Source organism: Podarcis tiliguerta (assembly GCF_965153285.1).
Source record: "Podarcis tiliguerta genome assembly, chromosome: 4".
Lineage (NCBI taxonomy): Eukaryota > Metazoa > Chordata > Lepidosauria > Squamata > Lacertidae > Podarcis > Podarcis tiliguerta.
In genome coordinates this window covers 21388956-21411261 of record NC_139537.1, presented here as the reverse complement: position 1 = coordinate 21411261, position 22306 = coordinate 21388956, and the positions used below count along the sequence as shown (strand labels likewise).

The following is a 22306-nucleotide window of genomic DNA, read 5'->3' as shown; positions in this document are numbered from 1 at the left end:
TCAGCTGCTTTTTAATGTGGAAGCAAATGATCACAGTTGCTGAAGGTATGCAGCCCTGGCTACTTTTTAGGGAAACATTATATCAGTCAAGAAAAGTTTGAGAGGTAGTACCTTGTTGGTATATCACTTTTATGCACACACTTTCCTCAGTTTTTATGAGGTTCCTGAGCAATCCTTAAAGCACCACTTTAGCTAATGGGGCCTCCTGCTGCTGCCGCACAGCCAGATCATGATTTCTGTTCTCATCCTGAAGCAAAGTTCTTAACCCAAGGTACTATTTCTGGGTTACCAGAGTCTGTAGTCTGAAGCGCATGTAACCTGAGGTACCACTGTATCAGCTTTTGAATACAGCAACCCAGTCCCCACATGCCATTAAGAGCCCTCTGTGAATTCACATTAGAGCTATGCTGGAAGAAACCACACTAGAGAGATAGCATACTATAGCAGGGGTAGGTAACTTTCAGCCAATGGGCATGGTTACAGCTGCTAGGCTATATCCACCTGACAATATATATGGTAGGGGGCAGGTAAAGGAGGGGCTTGGACAAGGGCTGTGCAGGCACTGTCTTATCCAAGCCAAAAGACACAAAAACTTCTTTCACAACTTGGAGGACTGCACGTTCCTTAGGGCACAGGGAAATAGACTGAATGCCAAGGTAAGTGTGAGCAGGGATTTGTGACAGCCATTTTTTAAAAAATTATAAAACATAATGAAACTTCCACAGTAGCCAGCCACTATACTTAGTCTTTATTGTCTTTGATTGAAGTTTAACCCACATTTTATAGTCCCTATGGTATAAAAAAAACCACTTGCACTGGATGTATAGTAAAAAAAAAATTAGTTGTGTTTTTTTAAAAACAATGATAGACTGAGCTTAGGGGAGGGGGTCTGCGCTGCAATTCCATAAATAGTTGTAACAGCCATTTGACAGTTGAGCCTTAAGGCTTGCCATTAGAGTCTACAGTTTCTGGATTAGTATCGCAGATGCGCCTCCACCTCCATTGCAGATTCCAGCAAGGCCATACTCTCCTTGCTTCAATGCATGAGCCATGTGAACAACAATTCTTGCTCCAGACATCCTAAAACAGAAAAAGCACCCTAGTTAAGTTTTGAGTTGTATAGATTGGCATAAAGGTTAGCGCTTAACCTCATAAATCAGCTTTTTCAGCCTGTGCCTTAGAATCAGCATAGTGCTAAATAATATCTAGCTGAAGCATAAGAGAGTAGTATTAGAGGTAAGTAGTTTGTGACAGACCTGTCTCACATATGCGCTAATCTATGACAACCACCCACCACTGACATCCTGGAGGATGTTAGGATGGAACTATGCCAAGAGGGAAGAGAGGCAAGAGATGTGGGAAAAGAGGATGTGGGAATGGAATCAATAGGGAAGGAGTATCCAAAATAAACTTTTCTATAGGTCTGTCTAATGCAGAACTAGCCAGCTTAGCAACAACTCTTCATTGTCTTAGGTCTTTCCCACTCGCCCTGTTCCCAAACTAGATACACTGATCTGTGGTCCCAAGACTCAGAGACAACTTTTTCATTTATCATGGTTGAGATTTTCCAATCTATTCTCTCTACTGCATCAATTGATTAAGAAACTACCAAACACAATAGACATTAAGGAGGGTGTTGATGGTTTGAAGTTGGATTTTTTACAGGACTAATACTTCCTCTGCACCATTACGTAATCTTATTTCCTAGTGGATTATGAAACAGGGTACTTAGAATATTGCAAACGATTAATAATTTGTTTATATATGGCATTTTTAAAGAGTAGGCATTTTTAAAAGTACCAAGAGCAAGCACTTAAAATGCACCATGTCAAGTAAATTTACACATCAGAACTAGGAATGCTTTCTGCCTTCTTACATTTAAATACTGTTACCAAAGCTATAATAACTATTTGCCTTTGCTGTGGAGGGGAGGGTCAGATACAAATTTCTTCTTGTTGCGCAAACAAATGTATTACTTCACTTACCCAATTGGATGTCCCAAAGAGACTGCTCCTCCATGAATGTTCACCTTTTGCGGATCAACGTCTAGCATTTTAATGTTGGCTAGGACAACAACACTGAATGCTTCATTAATTTCCCACATTTTAATATCTTCCTTTTTTAGGCCTGTCTGATTAAGTATCTGGAAAAAGACAGAAACACATAGATAAAAGGTAATATATATCACCAACAGGGTCTGAGGGTTCTTGCCCTTCTGTTTTAATTCGAGATATAAAATGGGTCACTGGCACAATTGGGACTGGAGCTCAAGAGACATCCAACCATAAAGATAAACATTTCAACTGACTTGAAGCCACACGTCAGGTGAAAAAAAATTAACAATTACCACTGCCTACAGCAGTCAGAATTCAAGCAAATACTTTCTCTAGAAAAAAAATAAACCCAGTCCCTGAATTACGAAATCCATGTGTACCAGTTTCTGATCAAATCTAAGGTGTGAAATACTTCAGAATTCAATATTAACAAACTAATTAGTTCAGTGTTTCACAATGCTAAAATAGCAGCATTAACCTAAGAGTGAAATGTAGATTTCAAGCAATAAAGCAACTGGAGTAACGCCTATTTAATTGTCTACTTAAATTACTTACAGTGCTGCTGAGAATTGTCATCTAACATTTACATTTTACTCAAATATATTTTGCTTTTCAGGTCCATTTTAAAAAACCACTTTGTTATCAATAGGTAGTGAACACCAAAAAGGAAAATAAAAGTACACAGGCCAACAGAAAAAAAAAACCTAATGAGAAGATTCAGAGGCAAGTTGCATTATGGTTTTGGCAGAAGCTTTCTAAGAAACCTTCCATGTTTGATTGGCATTAAGTCTCATTATCCAATATTCTGAATACTTCTGAAGTATAAGTATTACTGTTTGACGTACTGTGATAAATATGAGAGAGCCTGCCTTGAGGAAGATTTTAATTTGAAGGTAGGGGAATGCTATAAAATGATTACCTTAGGAACTGCATGTGCTGGTGCAATTGGAAAGTCAATAGGATCAACAGCAGCATCTGCAAAACCTGCAAAAGAGCAAATGTGAAGCAGAAGGGGAAAATGTCATTATTGGTATACATAGCAGCATTTAGAGTGCTTACAGCCTCTCTGGCAAAATTCTGGATATTATTGCTTTTAAAAGATGTAAGCATGGCAGTGTTAGAGGAACAGCCGAGACATCCCAAAGGCCCCTAAATTCTCTCGAGTTTGGCAAATTGTCAACCTATGACTGCACCATTCAGTTAAAAAGCAGTCCTTTCAACCTAACCCGCAGATAAAAGGCAAAGTAAAACAAAGTCGGGGACGCAGGTGGCGCTATGGGTTAAACCACAAAGCCTAGGACTTGCCGATCAGGAGGTCGGCAGTTCGAATCCCCGTGATGGGGTGAGCTCCCGCTCCTCAGTCCCAGCTCCTGCCCACCTAGCAGTTTGGAAGCACGTCGAAGTGCAAGTAGATAAATAGGTACCGCTCCAGCAGGAAGGTAAATGGCATTTCCGTATGCTCTGCTTCGCCAGAAGCTGCTTAGTCATGCTGGCCACATGACCCGGAAGCTGTATGCCGGCTCCCTCAGCCAATAAAGCGAGATGAGTGCCACAACTCCAGAGTCGGTCACGACTGGACCTAATGGTCAGGGCACCCCTTACCTTACCTAAAACAAAGTCAGTCTAACCCATTATCTGTCAGGATCAAGCATTTCTCAACATTTCACTAGAAAGTCAAGAAGATTCTTACCTACTATTTTAGCCAATGGTTTAGCATTCAACCTTTTGGCGGCTTCTGAAGTCATCAGTACTAATGCAGCTGCTCCATCATTCAATGTACTGGCATTGGCAGCAGTTACTGTTCCTGAAAGAGGCAGCAATGTGAATATAGTGCATTCCTCAGTAACATCCTAAATTCCAGCCTACATCAATCCATATTCAAAACACGGGCCACACAATACAACAATTCAAATTCAACAAGGCTGGCATTATATCAAAACACACATCCATACAAAACATTTCACTGAAGGAAATGCAGGTATGTTTAAATAAAAAATGCAATCTGGCTAGCTTTTACTACATTAAAAACCAGGCATACTTTTTCCAAGCTTACCATTTTCTTTCTGAAAAACAGCCTTCAGTTTTGGAACTTTGCTGAAATCAACACGCTTGTACTCCTCGTCTTCTTTAATCTCTGTGTCTGGTTTCCCTAAAATAAGACTTTAATTAGTTAAACAATTTCAGACTTCTTTGTGGCTGGACAGCTGGCACTCCCTGCAGAACATGCAAAGGCTGTAGTTAAGCATGCTTCAAATCATTGTCTCATTTCTTGCTCCATCACTGCCCTAAGCCTCCTGTGAAAGGGAGGAAAGGCAGATAGGCTTCCCAGCAGGCCACAAAACTTTTTTGGGAGGGGAGGGACACAGAAAGAAAACTCAAACCTCAGCTTGGAAGGTCAAAAAACACAAAAAGCTTAATATGGGGATAGGGGTGTAAACAGAAAAAGAAACAAGATATGTTCAGTCTTCATTTCATAGACAAGTTATGTTTGCCAGAATGCGAACAACATTTTATACCGTTTCAGTACATAGTTTATCATAAAACAGAAGGTGGGGAGGTATTATATATGAAATTATACTACCTTTCTGAGAAATAGTAACTGGGACAATTTCATTTGCAAAAACGCCCGACTCCCAACCTTCCTTGCTTTTGGTGTAAGATTTTATGGCATAGGCATCTTGATCTTCCCGTGATATAGTAAACTTCTTTGCAGTATTCTCTGCGCAATTACCCTGGGGAGGCAGACAGGAAATCACTGAAAGTCATTTAAAAAACTGGACAGGTTTGTGTAGATCAGCTGTGCTTTCACCAAAATCCCTTTTGAGTTTAACGGACTCAAATATGAATTAATAAATTTAAATCAACTGAAATGAAACTGCCCATTTTGTTTGTGACTGTTAGACATTGGGAACAAACAAAAAAATCATGCAACTCATAAGCTTCTTGGTTTGTTTGCTGCCTGAAACAAGCTGTGCTAGCTTTCCCAAAGAAACAGCATGAAGCAAGACCATTTGTGGTTTCTGAGTGTTAAGCAAAGGTCATGGGATAACTAGGGATGGGGGAGAAATTTGATTCTATTCACATTTAAAGGTGAACCTACCATTGTGCTAAATGGAACTTACTTCCAAGTAGGACTGCAGCCTAAGTGACATAACTGTTCAGGGCTGCAGCCTTCGGAAACTGATCAAATCATTTTGCATGCACATGTGGGGATTCCTGTATCATCCTGTTTCCCCCAACTTCTCGTTCTGAATGCAAATGAAACACCAGAGATAGATCAGATCATCTCTTAATTTACTAAGACTGCCAGCCTGAACGCACCACAGTGCCAGTCACACTAAATTCAACAGCATTGCTGAAATCTTAGGCATAAGATTTTGGTATGTATTCACAATTTCTGATTTTTTCACAATTTTTTGCATATCCATAAGTTCACTATCCAGGGACAGATGGTGTTTAAACAAATAAAAGATCTCCTGGATTGGCCATTGCATTGGGCGGGGGGGGGGGGGGACTCTTATGTTCAGCTCCTGAACTCAACGAATGTAGGCTTTTGATCCGGAAAGTATCTGAACATCCTATTTGCCAACAGAACCTTTAAAAAAAAAAACAGAACAACAAAAATAGGCTGCCACAAAACTTGCAAGACATTAAAAGCTGTATTTACCATGTGGATTTTGTTGTAAACATCTGTCAAGCCATCTTTTACAATCAAGTCTTCAAGCTTTACTCCTCCATAAGGCGTTGCTCCTCTGACCATTGTGTAGGGTACATTAGACATGCTCTCCATTCCACCAGCTACCATCACGTCCTGTTTCAACAAATTATATACAGCTTTTTCCAACTTACAAAGAGGATGAAAACAAAATACTGACAAGTGCAATACTATTGTCCCTGGGAAGGCCTAGGATACAGCAGATTTCCCCTTCTCTCAACAAAATCTCCATTCTCCCAGAATGCCCCCCTCCCGCAAAAATATAAGGGGGAAATATGCCAGCCCTGGAGTTGGCATACTAATTTTCCTGCCCACTATGATCTCTGCAAGAAAAATAAAAACCCTGAAAAAGGTTCCTTCATCTTTCACTTTCTCTCCCACACCTTTGAATTGCTTGGCTCAGATCTAAATGATGTTTTGAGTCTCCCATTAGGCAAAAAGTTGCAATGCAATTCATCATACAATCAAAAGGGTACATACTCAATAACAAACACTGGAATGGGAAACCTGTAGCCCTTCAAATATTGTTGGACTACAACTCCCATAATGCCTGACCACTTGCCATGCTGCCTGGGCTAATGGGAATTTTAGTCCGACATAATCTGGAAGGCCATGGAGTCTCCATTCCTTTGGGGTATGTGTGTGTGTGTGTACACACACACACACACACACACACACAAGCAGTGTATAAATTTTATTAAATAAATAAATGAAATAATTTCTAAAAATCCTCAGCTAGTCACAGTTATTAATTTTCTACCCACTGATTATGCTAATTTTCATGTTTCATATCCTTTGGATGTCCCAAGAAAATTGCGTAAATTTAATATAAAATATTAATAGTTTGGTTGGCCCCCATTTGTATTGGGAGAGAATGCAAGAGTGTGCCTTCGGGGGCGAAGTCAAACTGTTGGAAAGTTACAGGAAATAACATAGACAAGTCAGATACTGAAGCCATACCAGCACAATAATCAAAGCAGTATGGGTTGGTACAGTTGGCAAGAAATCTCTCCAGCACACTTCCTTTTTAAAGGAAGAGGATCTTGCAAGAGCAGAAGCTTTCAGAGGCATACAGAAGGATTCCAGAAAATTTGTTCTTATAAACAATTGCTATTGGCCTATTTAAGAGATTATACATTTCCACGTATTTACAAGTCTTCTGAATATACTGACTCTCCTACCTGGCTCCCACATGCCAGACTCTGTGCTGCCAGCATAATAGATTTCATTCCAGAAGCACAAACTTTGTTGACAGTCGTGCAAGGAGTAGAAACTGGTAAACCTGAACCAAATTAAGATAAAAATAAACTTCTAAGAATTGTCAGCCAACTGCATATATGGAATATATCAAGTTGCTTTAATCAATTAAAAAGCAACTCATGCCAAAGAATCCCACTGACTTTCCTGATACCATGTGTTTTTCAGACCAGTAGTGTCCTCTCATACTAGTCTCAGTTCTATAAAGATGAAAGATCATTCCTGACATCTCCAGTAGTCCCTTCCATTCATAACATTTTATCTTTGGGATTCAACCCTTTGACTTCACCACATCAGAAAACTAGCAACATGTTATTAGGCAACATACTACCTCCCCACCACCAAATATGCTAAGGACACCCCACTAGGCTGAAGTGAAAGTACAGAAGGAGAAAAAGAGGAAAAGGTAACTCAAAAAATGTTCCAGTTCTGATTATGGCAGTTTGAAGAAAACAGAAGGCCGATTCAGATTAAAATTCAAACCCAGATTAATTTGTTGAGCATTATGTGAATCGTACTCCTCAGTTATTTACCTCTGTTTTATAATTTAGCAGTGAATCTTACTCATTGAGGGTTGTATCCAATGCCATCTCTGTGCTAGTGAAAAAGGATTCACCCTCAGAATCTACTCTAGAGGTTTGGGAGGCCCACTGGAGCTGATTCAGGGGGCTCTGAAGGAGCTGCGGGTGTAGGGAGAAGAAGTCCCACTGCATGAAAGGAAATCTACTCCTGCATTGTTGGATTTACGACTTGTGCCCTAAGAAGTCATGAGCCATAAAACAGTTTTGGTACCTGCACCAAGGGTTGCTTGTCTTGCAGGAGCTTGTCCTTGTCCAGCCTGAATAACATTGCCCATGTAGACTTCTTTCACTTCTTGTGCCGGGATACCTAATGGCAAAAATCAGAGAAGGCATTTTCCAAGCATAATGTGATAATATGCTCATAGAATGAGAGAGAAAAGAAACATCTGGGTAAGAAGAATGAAATAGATGCTGAAGCTGCCACTTAGCTTTTGTTTATGGACAAAACTGAGGAGCAAAGTTAAGTCCTTAAAAAGCTCATCTAGATTGCAGCTCTGAACCTCTACGCAAAACCACATGTGAAGTGGTGCAGAGCAGGTACTTTTCTGCAAGCTTAGCACAATGATTGCTGTACAAATTTGATCACCATTGCTTTAGTCCCTGAGTTACTCACTTGAATGCATATGGCCAAAACTGAAAATGGGACAGGTTTGCAATAAATCATCCTTGAACCATGTCAGAACTGAGAATAAACCAGGGGAGAGGGTAGCAGAGTAATGACAATGGAGGACTAAGAATTGCTCAAAAGCAGACCGAGTGTGACATGCTTTAAAAAGGATGACATACTTTACAGATACACCTTGGGCACATGCATAATTGATTTCTTTAAAGAACAGCATGAATACTTAGTGGCTAACTTGTCCCAGCATAATAGCAAAGTGGCAAGGGGTGATTACAACAGACACTAGCTGCTATTTAACCTGGATCAGAAGAGATGGTGAATATTTTCCAAACAATCCATCCCCATCCCACCCTGTTCCACAAAACCTTCTGAACAGAGTCCGGACTTACCTGCTCTTTCAATTGCACCTTTAATTGCAATGGAACCAAGTTTAGTGGCTGGCTGTGATGAAAGGGATCCTTGGAAAGAGCCAATGGGTGTCCGGACAGCACTTACAATTACTACTTCCTAACAAACAAAACCATTGCAACGATTATGACAGTTACCCACAGAAAGGTATATTCTCAAGTCTTAAGTTCTGCTTTAATTAGTAAGGTGAGACTTAGCAGTTACCAAAGTGTATGCTCCAGAAACATCTGGTTACTCCTGTATGATGGGTTGTGTAGTGGTTAGAGTATCAGACTAGGACCTGGGAGACCAGGGTTCTAGTCCCCTTAACCATGAAACTTGATGGGTGAACTTGGGCCACAGTCTCTCAGCCTAACCTACTCCACAGGCTTATTGCAAGGATGAAACTGACGGAGAACCACCTTGATCTCCTTGGAGGAAAACTAGGATATAAATGTATGTATGTATGTATGTATGTATGTATGTATAAATAAATAAGTTAATTAGTATGTCTCTTTACTCAAAGATAATATGCTGTTATATCTTAGAAGGTGGCTGCACAACTGCTGATAATTAAAGGAAACAAGAAAAACAGATGGGAGAACTTCCTACTTATTCTTTTTTTGCCTGGGAGTGAGTAGGTGGATCAGACAGCATGATAATATAAATAATATTATCTAGTGCTGGAAAATATTGAGAGAGTGGGAAACTACATTGCAGGTTTTGTAACAACCCATGTAGGCCAAATTATAGGCATTCTACTTAGACAATTTCAAAAGAGAACACAAGTTATTTGCAGCAGTGAGACAACAAAATTCTATGGCATCCTAGAATCTATTTATTATGGCACACACTTTGACAACAACAACTTTTTGGATAGGAACCCACTTTATCAGATGCATGCAGCAAGGTAACCTTTTCAAGTATGCACATAGATAGACATGTATCATTCTTAGGGCCAGACTAGATAGGATACTGAATGCACTGCTTTTTAATTCCTAATCGAAGTGTGGAATGGTAGAGTGTTTTGTCAGGCTGTGGTGTGCAGCAAATCCGATTTAACCCTTAGCCTCTAGGCCAGAGCTTTCCAAACTATATGTAGAGACACGTTAGTCGGTTGGCTGCAGTGTGTAGGTGTGTTGCGCGAATGCTGGGAAGGGGTTAGTTTAACCTCTGGATTGCTAGTAAAACTGAATTACTGTGTTGTGAAATGATGCATGTCTAAAAAGTGTGTCACCAACATGAAGTTCGGAAAACTCTGCCCTAGGCTGTGGCCCCAGTGAAAATTCTCCTCCCTTGGCCCCTATCAGCTCCATCAGGAGAGCTTACATTGGTGCCAATAGTTCCTCCTAAAACGAAAATGCATCTATGAGGGCAAGGCATCTTTTGTCAGGACCACAGCACATGAAGAATGAGTTAGAAAACCCAGCACACCATAGTCCTGGCAAAAATCCCCCACCCCTAATATGTTTCATTTGCAATTTAAAACTAAAGGCACATCAGGAAGTGATATGTTTGGCATCACACCTAGTCTGGCCCTTAATCCACTTAATATATCTCAACTCGCTGTTTGAAAGAACATGGTCTTGTAGAGCTGGGCAAAGTATGGTATTGCCATCGCAAATACCTGAAGTCCTGGTACAACTGATACTTACATTTAAGCCACGTTGTGATGAGTAGCCTCTGCTTGCATAAGTTAACATCTGAAAAAATAGTTTATTTTTCAGTAAGTGCAAAAACATCTGGTTTACTGATTCAAAATTCAATATTGTGTTTTTCCATTTAACATATTTTAAACAAGCTATTTAAATACACTTGTTTGTCTTAATACTTTGAAGCTTTAGCAATTGCTACTCTTTGAAATACTTCCAGAAGTGAATAGGCAGAAAAGGGCGACAACAACTGTCATAACTTTGTGAAGAATTTTCAAGCAATATACCTTTACAAAAATCCTGATGCTTATAATAACTGTCAGTTACACAATATTGCAATATTGTACAATCCCATTGCAAAACAAGTCAGTGATGCTGAGCTATGTTATTTGGTAATTTACCCTTTTGATCCTATAACCTTTAGCCCATTTAGGTTAACAAACACTGACAGACACACTGAGCAGTTTTTAATCTGTTTTAGCCTCTCTATTTAGATAACTCTCTATTTAGATAACTTTTGCCACAGTAAGCAGTCGCACATAAAGATGAGGATCCAGGTTTATTGTTTTTAGCAGCTTCCATGTGGAGTGCTGTTTTAAAAGGGGCCATTGCTCCTTGATACAAACATGACTTATGAATGATATTAGATGCATAAATACCATGAGACAACCACCATAGCAGCAGATTTTGAGCATCATTGAGGACAGCAGAATGGAGGGAAGATTTTATCCAAAAAAAGCAAACTCCACCAGGAGGTTCTCCTGTAGATGACCCTTTACACAGGAGATCTTCTGATGGACCATACTCCCTCATGTTCATTTGCAGAAAGAGGAAAGCAGATCTGCTGATTGGCTTTTTTGTTTCAAGCAACAAAGTATATTGGGCTGTCTCTGCTCCAGAGAGCTCCTTTACCTTTAAGAGGGGAACCACAGAGCAAGAATTAGGCCCTGCCTACAGATACAGTAGCATGTAAATTGCAGGTCTAGCTTCCGATTATTGGGGGTGCTGGACAGGCTGTCTTCTGTGGGCCTCCCATCTCCAGCACCTGTGGCCACTTGAGTCCCCAGACATTAGCTTCTGCCTTCCAGAGGGGAACTTGCAGAGTCTGCTTTTGCAAGGACTGGAGTTGTTGTTGTTGTTTAGTCGTTTAGTTGTGTCCAACACTTCATGACCCCATGGACCAGAGCACGCCAGGCACTCCTGTCTTCCACTGCCTCCCGCAATTTGGTCAAACTCGTACTGGTAGTTTCGAGAACACTGTCCAACCATCTCTCCCTCTGTTGTCCCCTTCTCCTAGAGCCCTCAATCTTTCCCAACATCAGGGTCTTTCCCAGGGAGTCTTCTCTTCTCATGAGGTGGCCAAAGTATTGGAGCCTCAGCTTCAGGATCTTAGCTTCAGGACTGGAGTGGGCCCTGGCAAATGTCCATGACCCTAGGTGCCAATGCCACCACAGAATAAAACTCTATTTTTTATTTTAAATGCAACAGTTAACAACATTAAAGGTTTAAAGCAGGCAGTCACGGGGGAAGTGGACGAGAAGTGATGTGACCTTGCAGCAGCTTGATCCCCACTACACTCTGTGTGTGTGTGTGTGTGTGTGTGTGTGTGTGTTAGAATTCAAAGGTAGCAAGAGTTTGGGAGTACAGTGGTACCTCGGGTTAAGTACTTAATTCGTTCCGGAGTTCCGTTCTTAACCTGAAACTGTTCTTAACCTGAAGCACCACTTTAGCTAATGGGGCCACACGCTGCCGCTGCGCCGCCGGAGCACGATTTCTGTTCTCACGCTGAAGCAAAGTTCTTAACCCGAGGTACTATTTCTGCGTTAGCGGAGTCTGTAACCTGAAGCGCCTGTAACATGAAGCGTATGTAACCCGAGGTACCACTGTATACCACTTCAGTATAGGAGAAGACAATCACCTTTGGAACATTATGCACAGAGAGACATCCTTAAAAAACATTTTTTTGAAAAAAGGGCAGCAAAACTCGGGGGAGGCCATAAGATCAGCGTTTCTCAGGAAGGATTTATTAGGAGAGAAAAAATACAGGAGAGCGCTCGAACACGGGGTTCCTCGGCTCGTCCAGACAAGCAAGACTCTGCCTCCTCAGGTGGGCTCGTCCTGGCGCATGCGCGCAGGCCCGGCCTAAGAGGCACGCGGCGCTGACGCAGGGAAGAGCGAAGGGAGGCGGGGCTCGCCGCTTAGCCCGCTGCACCTCAGGGGGGCTCAGCTGTCCCTGAGGGGAAGCGCGGAGGACAAAGGAAGGCGGCCGGGTCGTCCGTCAGGGGAAAGCCGGACCTCCATAACCAAACCCGCCGCCCCCTGCCCCGGCCTGGCCTAGTTTTTTCCCTCCTCACCCGAAGCGTCTTCGGCACCTGCCGCCCGCCCAACATCTTCGCTCTCGCACCGGCCTCCGCAGCACCTCAGAACCCCTTCAGCTCCCTCAGCAACGGACCTCCGAGGCAGCGCAAGAGCGGCCGCCGTCACCTTCAGAAGGGCACGCCCACCCCTTGACCTAACCAATAGGAGCCCAAGGGCGGACCCGCCGTTTAATCCCCTGCCCTCGATTCTGTGCCTCCGGTCTGAGGAGGGGAGGGCGCGTCTAAGTTGGGAGAAATCCTATTGGAGTCTGAAGAGCAGTGGGCGTGGCTATTAGAGAGCAGTGCTATTGGCCAGGGAGGGGGCGTGGGAATTAATAAGCGGCGCTCATTGGACAAGGGGTAGAGGTTGCGGAAAGGGCAAGGAAGACATACTATCCTTGGTTGAGAGGGAGGGGCTTGGCAGTTCCCAGCATCAAAGTGAACCGCTTGAAGGACATTCCTTCCCTCAGAGAATTCTGGGTACTGTAGTTTGTTAAGGGCGCTGGGCATTGTAACTCTGGGAAGAGTAAACTTCAGTGCCCAGAATTCTTTGAGGGAAGGAATGCGCTTCGAATGTGCTTTGAACACTATAGGCAGGAATGTAGACAGTTTAGGCTGGGATGGAATTGTGGAATCATAGAATTGGAAGGGACCACAAGGGTCATCTAGTCCAACCCCCTGCAACACAGGAATCTTTTAGCCAACGTGGGACTCAAACTCACAACCCTGAAATTAGGAGTCTTGTGCTTCACCGACTGAGCTACCTTGTTTGAAGAGGAAGCATTCACTATTGCTCCCCACTGCCACAGATGTGCAATGGCAAAGCAAGTTCTCAGTTCTCAGCACAACATACACCAAACACACACACAAAGGAGGCACCAAATGAGAAAAACAATTTACACAAAAGTGCACAAACCAAACATGAACTGGCAATAAAGTTGCTTTGCTTACCACTCTCTCCCCCAACTAGTGTGGTGAAGAGTTCTGGGGAACATGAAAGCTTGCACACTATTTTGTGACCTTTTTTTGGCCTAAGAAAGGTATTGCTCTAATCTGGATTTTTACAATGTGACAGTAAAGTGACTTTCAGCCTGTGACTATACAAGTGACTATACAAGCATACTCTGATGCCCCGTGGAGTTTTAGGTATACTTATTTGGGAATTAAAACAAAACAGGAATTTGATGGTATCCAAGGCAGTGTTAGATGTGTGTGTTTGACTTAATGAGATTTAATTCCCAAATAAGTTTTGTTTTGGGGGAAAAAAAAGATGTTCAGGAGAGTCAGAACCAGCCTTCTGGACCAGCCTAAAAGCTTTGTTTTAAAAAACACTAAAATGATCAAATGTTTTATCAACATTTGCTGCAATACAGAAAACAGAAGATTACACTGTGGACTCCAATGAGTCGTAGTACAGGTTGTAAAAGAAGATTAGGCAATAAAACCGAAGTTTTTGTAAACTCTTTTTATCTGACAGGTGTGGAGCTATGTAAATGTTATTTTAGCAAACTTCCAAGAATATAATAATGGAACAGGATGAAAAACAGCTAACGACCACTTCATGCATAGTAAATCCCTTTATAAAGCACTTGTGCGTCATATATGCATCATCGTGTAAAAAATGGCTGTGATCCAAAGAGCTACTTGTTAAAATAAACTGCTTAAAGGACAAGCCATACATCAGTCTTCCATGTCTTGGTAGACTACTGCCTCCAAGTGCTTCAACTACAGCCGGAATTTCTTTCATCTCTTAACATGAAAGGGAATTTTTTCTCAACTTTAAGTGTTCAGTCTTCTAGTGCCGTACTGCTCAAATTTCTGAAAAAATAAAATGCCATTGGGTGTCACTAGATCAATTACAAATCCAAACTGTCCATGGGACTGAAGGCAATATACGGTAACAAAGCACTAAAGCGACATAAATTGAGTAAGCAGCACTAAATAGCGGTGGGAAAGTATTGATTTTTAATAGCAACTTGCAATCCAAATCTTCTAGTTTAAAATTTCAATTACTTTGCACTACTATAAGGTTTACATAGAGAGCTTGTACTAAAAAGGTAGTAAACTTCTGTTACATAGAAAGAACTGATAATTAGGCGCTGTGGATTTGGATCAGATTATATTGCTGCACTGCTGTCTGGCAAGGCAGTTGTACGTGCCATTCATATAGCCAATACAAATGCATATCCCTGTAACAATGCTCAGACAGGTCCCTTGGAACCTGTGTGGTGTTAAATGCTGATAAAAACACTTATCTTCATACCTTGGACTAGCTTGGGTTTGGATTTCAAAACAACTGATGGTAGTCTAGGAACCCTAATGGACGGTGTTTAATTCCCATTTTCAAAAGGTTCTGAAGATAACACCAAAAATATTTTGTGGTTTTTTATAATATTTTATATTACATTTTTATTTTGCAAGAAAATAAATTATACAACTTAAAAAATAAAATCCAAAAATTAAGCAGTACATCAAAATAGTTCAGCCGGACTGCCATACAAGAAGAAACTGCTACCAGTCAAAATTGTACAGCATTATTTCAGTATGTAGTGGCACACATTCAAAACTGTAAATAACCATATGTAGATGGATATTACAACCTAGGAAACTCATGTTTGCGCTGCACTCCAGGCTACATATAGTCTATTAAAACAGGAAAGCTCTTGTGTATTGTTTTATTTCACAAATATGACCTTGAATTTACAAAGATAGGATCCCAGCCAGTTCCATGAAAATAGAAAATAGTTTTGCGCTTAAGATACCAAATCTTTCCATGAAGCTATCAAATATTTCTCTCAGCTGCATTTTTAAAATTTGTACCTTTTACAACGGATACTGTAATGCAAATAAATCCAAAGTATTCAACTACCCGGGCCATGTTACTTTCTTTCCCCCCAAAAGGGGGAAGCCACCACTCAAACTTAAGTTAAACTACACTATGCTCCAACAACAGGTTTAAACAAATGAATAGGTAGAAAACAAGGGACACCAGTAGGATAAAGGGGGGAAATGGAAGACTTCAAAATTAAGTATGAACCTCACATGTTGTGACAAAAGTTTTTTTGTTTTTTTTAACAACTATGTTTAAAATCAATGCAACCTACATTATTTTTCACATCTAGAGTATTACTTAATACAAACCACAATGGCAGTGCTTGTGGCAACATACATTTTTCAGAAGCAGCACCTCTTTATGCTAGGTCTTTGGAGAAAAATATCCAAAGCTAAAAATCAAGCTTTAAAAGTGCCATGTTGCCATATTGCAATGACTGATGATTCAATTCATTCTTAGATTTGGATGTTTTCCTATTTCTGCATACATTTTTAAACCAGTTTGTTTCTCTTCCTGATAACCTTTAGCCTTAAGGGCATCTTGGTGAAAAGTGTCCTGACAAGAGAACGCTAAATGTGATTCTGCAGCTGTAAGGAAATTGCTGGTGTGATTTTTCAGATTCAGTGTTTTACCATGACATCCTGATCCAATGTACACAAAAAGAAAAGAAAAAACTGAACAAAGTTATAGGCACATTGTCCGTTGTAATTCCCCTGGTCCTAGAAACATTTAGGTACCTTGTGTAAGAAATAACCGTAAGAGATGGAGATGCAAGGGCACTGTGAATTTTGCTGCTATGTAAATGAGCAAGACAGACTCTCACTGGCAAGATCCAAACAGCCTCATGTGATCCTTAAAGTGCTTCTGCATGTGGATGGGTTTTCTGAGGTTTTTTCTTTTCTTTTTCTTTTTGGCAATTTTCCTTTTGAAGTACAGGCCACTGTACTGCACTCTTTTTAGGGAGAACAAGGGGCTGATGGGAGGGCTTTACGAATAGTCACAAATGAAGTCCATGGTGGTCATTTACATCCTAGCCACTAATTCCAAAGTTCTAAAGTATTTGCACTGCTAGGAATAAAAAGAGGGAAAGGAGTATTTTTTGACAATCAGGCTGCTAGTGTCTGAACGATACCAAGAAATTAAATATGAAGTTTAAAGCTGGTTTTATATTTAATGTGTCATGCCTACTGCCTCCAATACAAATTAATGGGAAGCATACAATTCAAAAGCACTCTCATCAAAGTATTCAAGAAATATGTACAAATATTTTAAAAAATTACTTGCCCTTTTCTACCCATTTCCAAACCAACTTCCAAACCAAATGCAGTTTTAGAAACCCTGTAGCATGTAGACTTCTGGGGGATCAAATTTAGTTGTCTTTCCCTTTAACAAGGAGTGCTTGACAAGTATGTAAAACTTTTTTTAAAATTCTTGCCCATAAAATTTTGATGCTGAAATTCAACAATTCTATGTTAACTTGGAAGTTAACTTTATGTCAACTCTATGTTAATTTTTAAAAAATATTATCCTCTGATCCACAATAAAAATGCGCACATTAAGTGCAGAAAGTGAGGTTTTTAAATCACTGCCTGTTTTCATCTGCCACTTTTGCATTTCCATGCACGTTTGTCAGTCTCTGCCATCCCAAAGCACATACAGTTCCCCACCCACACTGGTATGTTATTTATGATCACTTAAGGGCGCCAGTAGCAACCTCTGTCTGTGGATGGGTAGACTACCTTTGGAGCCCCATTATAGGTAAAATACAGCAACCATTTCCAATTTCACTCTGCCCACACAACTATCTGTTACTATTTCACTTTCCAACCTGTAAGCATAATCACTAACTTTAAGAAGGAAAGACAATTGCTCTAGACTGCTAAAAGTTTAAAGGCCGTTTTGCAACATTGCATTCCCCAGGCATAACCTTTAGGAAGAGGGTATGGTAAAAGCTGAACTGGCGTTAGGTAATTTTTCCCCCCCCACACTAGTAATGCTGAGGCAGGAAGCTCGGCTCTTCATGGACATTTTAAAGCAGCTGGAGACTTGGCAGTTAACTCTGAAAATGACTAGCATCTGCTGTGGTGTGGCAGTTCTCTTGCCCTCAGTAAAGCACTCTTTAGCCCTAAGCCTTAATGTGCATTGCTTTAAGTCTCTGGAAGATTTTTATCAGGGGGGGGGGGGAGGAATGAGCACATTCCATCAGTGGGGGCTCCTACTCACCGAAACAAATGGAGGCCAAGTGGCAGCATTTTTTTCTTTTTTGCAGAACAGTCAGATTTATGACAATCTGTCAGCATATATATGTGGAGCTGGTCTAGGAGGTCAAAGAATTATCTTATTCCACACAGTTGATCCCCCCACCCCCTGCCAGAGTAGAAGTGTACTTAAAAAATGTAACATTTAGAGATTTTCAAATAAATAATCAAGGAAGAAATATATAGGGATTGTCAAAATGTTAATTCCTATTTTGGATAAGTTGTGCACTGGCTATTTTTAATGCATTCAGATTTACGCAAGCATACTATATTAAATGTACAAAGAGATACACTTAATATTTCATTTTGTTTCACCATAAACAGATCCATCCATGAAACACAGTTCTTAAGGGTGAAGCCATAATCAAGGGAAAGCAACACCTCTTATTTTAAAAAGGAAGGGAATGAAGTCATCTGTCCAAGAAACAAATTTTTACCCAAGTTTTGTAAAGAAAAGTGACAAACAGGATATATCCTGCTTAACATCACTTGTGTCTCAGTATCCAAATTCAGTTATACTGAAGCACTTTGCTTGAGCCCAAAGATAAATATGTATCTTCAGCTGTGATGCTATTTGTGTCTTGCTCAAATATCGTACATAAAAATGGATCAAAAGGAGGCTGTTGATCCGAAACACAAAGTCTGAACTGCTACATCTAGTCCTACTCGCTGCTTTCTTAAAAATGTGACAACCCTCAGTGCATGGGTTTTCAAGATTATTTTCCTTGTGCAAGGTACTGTTCATCTAGAAACCCCAAATCTGTTCTCCTCCAGGTGGGTACAATTGAAATCTAAAAAAATATCACAACGGGCTCTCAATGAATGCAAAGTTTCCCCACAAAAACAGCATGCTGTTAAAAACCTGTGCAACATGAAGGGAACGCCATCATGCTAGCTGAAAAAAAAAGGTTGGCAAAACAAAGTCCTCTGGTAAGGTAAGGCAGGGATTTGAATATGTAATGCAAGTCAAACAAGTCCTTTCTCAGCACAGTTCATTTTCTTGTAGTTGTCTGCTCAAGCCATCTCCAATGCACATTTCCTTGGCATCTTCCAGTAAGAGAGTCTTCAAGCTATGCCATGTATATAAAAGTGTTGATATCTGATTCATCTCTTCTGATATATTTGTGTTCTATAAGCCATTCAATCTGCTCTTTTATCATTTTCTTCTGTGGCAAGAACATGTTCTTTAATATCTCTACTAGTTCAGTCTGAAGCTGAGCATTAGTAATTTTCTTCCTCATTTTCATTATTTGGATGATAGCCTCCTAAACAAGGAAAAAAGGTAAGAAAGAGCACTTTGGGTGTGTGTTGCACAAGGCTAACAAACCAAATCTATTTAACTGGTTGGCAGAGAAGACAAGTCAATTTCACAAGCATCACTTCGTAAATCACAGGATTTTGTAGACTAGGGCTACCTATTATACTAACTGAAAAGAACAGCCAACTTAGCTTAAGACACACCCCTCATTTTAGATCTGTACTTACCAGCTTAGTTGCATTCACATGGATTGCTTTAGCAACATAGTTAGCAATTATTTATTTGTTTACCTTTATCTGCTTATATTTAAAAGCATTCCTAATGTTAAGCAAATATTTAAAAATCTCTTAAGCAGTATACAAATATACATAAATGATAAAAATAACAAAACAATCTTACAGAGATCTTCAGATATTGCCTTCAGAGTTGCTAGACACATAGTCACAGCAACCAAGAGAAGAAAACATTTTGTACTAACACAAGACAAAGTTGCAACTATGCTGGTAAAGGTGAAGGTCAAACAAGGTTCTACCATTTTATTTTAATATCATAAAAGCCTATTGCTTTCGAAAACTGCAGGGGTATGAGTAATGGCAGAGGGCAGTTTGTGAGAATAACACTTAGCCTCTCTAAGCTAACATATTACATATATGCATACTGGAGAGGATCATGTAAGTTATGAATTTTCAGCTAAAAGATTTGGGACTAAGTTTGTCATTATTAAGCAGGCTCAGACATTCACCCTGAAAGCTAAGTTCTTAGAAGTTGTAGGGCATGGGGATCAGCATCTCATGAAGGCTACTGCATGTGAGCCAGGGGTTTGAAACTACCAACGTATGGTCAAACAGGACAGAAATTAATTAAACAAAGCACACACATTGCCGCTGGGCAGCAGTGGGTGCACATTCCCTAGGCCCTGGAACACACCACACATAGATTTCTGCTAGGGTGACTCTACAAATCAACCTGTTGTGTCAGTGTGGCACTACCAAGGTTACATAGTTTTGATGACACATTTAAGTATGAATGCTGACTTTGAAATTTCAGAAAGCATGGATGACACTCTTCCAAGCATATCTTCGAATGACAGGACCGTTTCCTTTTTATTTCTATTAAAACGGAAGTAGCTGAATTCTGCATCCCATATTACCATTTGTGTGCCAATAGAAACGCATAAAGCACACAGTCCTAGTCGTGATAGATCCACAGCAATTTTGCAACTCAGTCCCTGTTCCTATGTTGTGAATAAGAAAATTTGCTTCTGTTCATGTTGCCCCTTGCAGCTTTGCACCTGTGTAGCTTGGTGCAAAGCAGATTTTCACCTGCCTGTATTGTGGAGCCCTATTGATCACAAAGTCAGATAGTTAAACATGAATTTCCACATCCTACAGTGACAGATCTACTCTTCATTTAATTAGATACACTGTAAAGGAAGGCAAAAACAAGCAGTCAGGTATTGAAGCACTTCAGACTTCAAGAGCATACACAGAGATCATACTTGTAGTAGTGTAAAAATAAATAAATCACAGAGTTGAACAGTTGGCAAACTGAATCAAAGCCAGAAGGTTATATAGGATTAACGTACCTGCGTCCGTAATATTCTTAACTGGACTATCCCTTCATTTTCCTCTTCTCGCATTCTCTCTGTAGTTAATTGAAGTCTACCAATTAGGTTTATCTTACCTCTCTTTTGAACTTTTGCATTTTTTCTGAAATAATTAAGAATGAGATGAAGCAAAATATATAGGATATGCAAGATACTTTCACTGCTTAGTCCTACTCCAAAGAGACTCTACAAGATTTCAGGCAAAGCTATTTCTGAGTGCTAATACTCAACAACCTTTATTATGATTAGGATTATCATAATTACAATTACCTGCCCTTCACCCTAAGGTTCCATGGCAGGTGACAACAATTAAACCACAACACAAATATCAAAACACAATCATTACACAATGCTAAGAACAATTCAAAACAAATTTAAAACTTACAAAAATATGGTGGGTCCTAAAAAGGTGCATCTCGAGTGTCAAAAACAAGGGTGGAAAGGTGCATTTATTTGGGGGCACTGGGGACTCAACCGAAGTGTTGTATTCTACCGCTATAAATACAGGTATCTCCCCACTTGCAGGTGTTCAACCCATGCATATACACATCAGCAAGATTAGTTGTAACTTGCAAAAATGAAGAGTAAGGTAAAGGTACCCCTGCCCGTACGGGCCAGTCGTGTCTGACTCTAGGGTTGCGTGCTCATCTCACTCTAGAGGCCGTGAGCTTGCGCCGTCTGAGGACACACCCGGGTCACGTGGCCAGCGTGATGAAGCTGCACTGGCGAGCCAGCACCAGCGCAGCACAAGGAAACGCCGTTTACCTTCCTGCTATAAAGCGGTACCTATTTATCTACTTGCACTTAAGAGTACTTTCGAACTGCTAGGTGGCAGGAGCTGGGACCGAACGACGGGAGGTTTTACCCACAGCGCCACCCATGTCCCTTGAGTATTTATTACAAAATTATGACCTCTACGAAAAGGACATGTTTGCCAAGTACATCATGGAAAAACATCAAGAATGAAGACATTTCAATTTCTGCCTAGAAGTAGGAGATAAGATATAAGAACATTTCAAACCTGATAGGCCAATGCCAAAACATTCAGTCTCAATTAACTGCAAAAATGTCAACCATTTTAGGTTTGGCTCTGATATGATCCATCTCCAAAATGAAATCTAAGTATTGTTGGACCAAAAATTGTCCTTCATCTTCTACAAAGCACTTAAGGAATAAACCAATTCTACATCTTACATTAAGCTGAACTCCTGGTTCACTGAGAAGAGGGTTCCTTCAGTAAAGTCTTTGGGTGAGTTGACTTGAGGTTCATATGACAAAACCTGACGTTTCAACTTTGGAAATGCTACAAGAGACTGTTGAGAAGAAAGGTGAGAGTGAGTGAGTGATACACTCCATGAAAATAAGCTTTCAGGTGATATTTTGGCAAATCCGCAGTATTTTGTCATGCTATCTGTTTGCTATATACAAACAGCAGAGAAATCCTGCTTTATTTTAACTAGCTGCTAAAACAGAACAATTCTTATACACATTCCCGTAGCAAGCAAAGCAATTGTGAACAATGGAACGATGAAAGCTAAATCACATACAAATACTTTGAATAAAGTTGTCCCTAACTCTTTGACAACACCCTTAGCAAAAGGAAAGTATAAAAGTCGCTCTTGCACCAAACTGAGTTATTAAAAACTTATGGGTTGTATCCAGCTTTGTTATTTAGCTGATGGCAAGACTTTGGTTAAGGCTTGGTTCTGTCACTGAAATGTAGAGG

The 22306-nt window shown here is 40.4% G+C and overlaps 2 protein-coding genes across 3 annotated transcripts in view; both read right to left on the bottom strand.

Moving 5' to 3' along the window:
- Nucleotides 1-727: 727 nt before the first annotated feature.
- Nucleotides 728-12780, bottom strand: ACAT1 (acetyl-CoA acetyltransferase 1). Its single transcript, XM_083436661.1, has 12 exons — nt 12623-12780; nt 10272-10319; nt 8619-8736; nt 7819-7914; nt 6951-7051; nt 5722-5865; nt 4636-4786; nt 4108-4203; nt 3745-3858; nt 2974-3038; nt 1986-2143; nt 728-1080 (listed from the first exon to the last, which is right to left on the bottom strand). Exons 1-12 carry the CDS (start codon nt 12656-12658, stop codon nt 960-962), a joined length of 1248 nt encoding a protein of 415 aa, XP_083292787.1. The 5' UTR covers nt 12659-12780; the 3' UTR covers nt 728-959.
- Nucleotides 12781-14999: 2219 nt separating this feature from the next.
- Nucleotides 15000-22306, bottom strand: part of CUL5 (cullin 5) — a 33349-nt gene continuing 26042 nt past the window's right edge. For both annotated transcript variants that reach the window (XM_083438849.1, XM_083438850.1), the window contains exons 17-19: nt 21775-21893; nt 20560-20683; nt 15000-18981 (exon numbers count right to left, since the gene is read on the bottom strand). In XM_083438849.1, the coding sequence (XP_083294975.1) occupies nt 18787-18981; nt 20560-20683; nt 21775-21893 (438 nt within the window). In that variant the 3' untranslated portion in view covers nt 15000-18786. The remainder of the gene's footprint in view (nt 18982-20559; nt 20684-21774; nt 21894-22306) is intronic.

What these genes read in the sequence shown, in the direction of transcription:
- ACAT1 (XM_083436661.1), bottom strand. Translation starts at nt 12,658, where the DNA reads ATGTTGGGCGGGCGGCAGGTGCCGAAGACGCTTCGG. An exon ending in AGGTGCAATTGAAAGAGCAG is followed by an intron (nt 7,915 to 8,618) that starts GTAAGTCCGGAC and finishes TTTTGCCATTAG; the next exon opens with GTATCCCGGCACAAGAAGTG. An exon ending in TTTACAACAAAATCCACATG is followed by an intron (nt 4,787 to 5,721) that starts GTAAATACAGCT and finishes CTGCCTCCCCAG; the next exon opens with GGTAATTGCGCAGAGAATAC.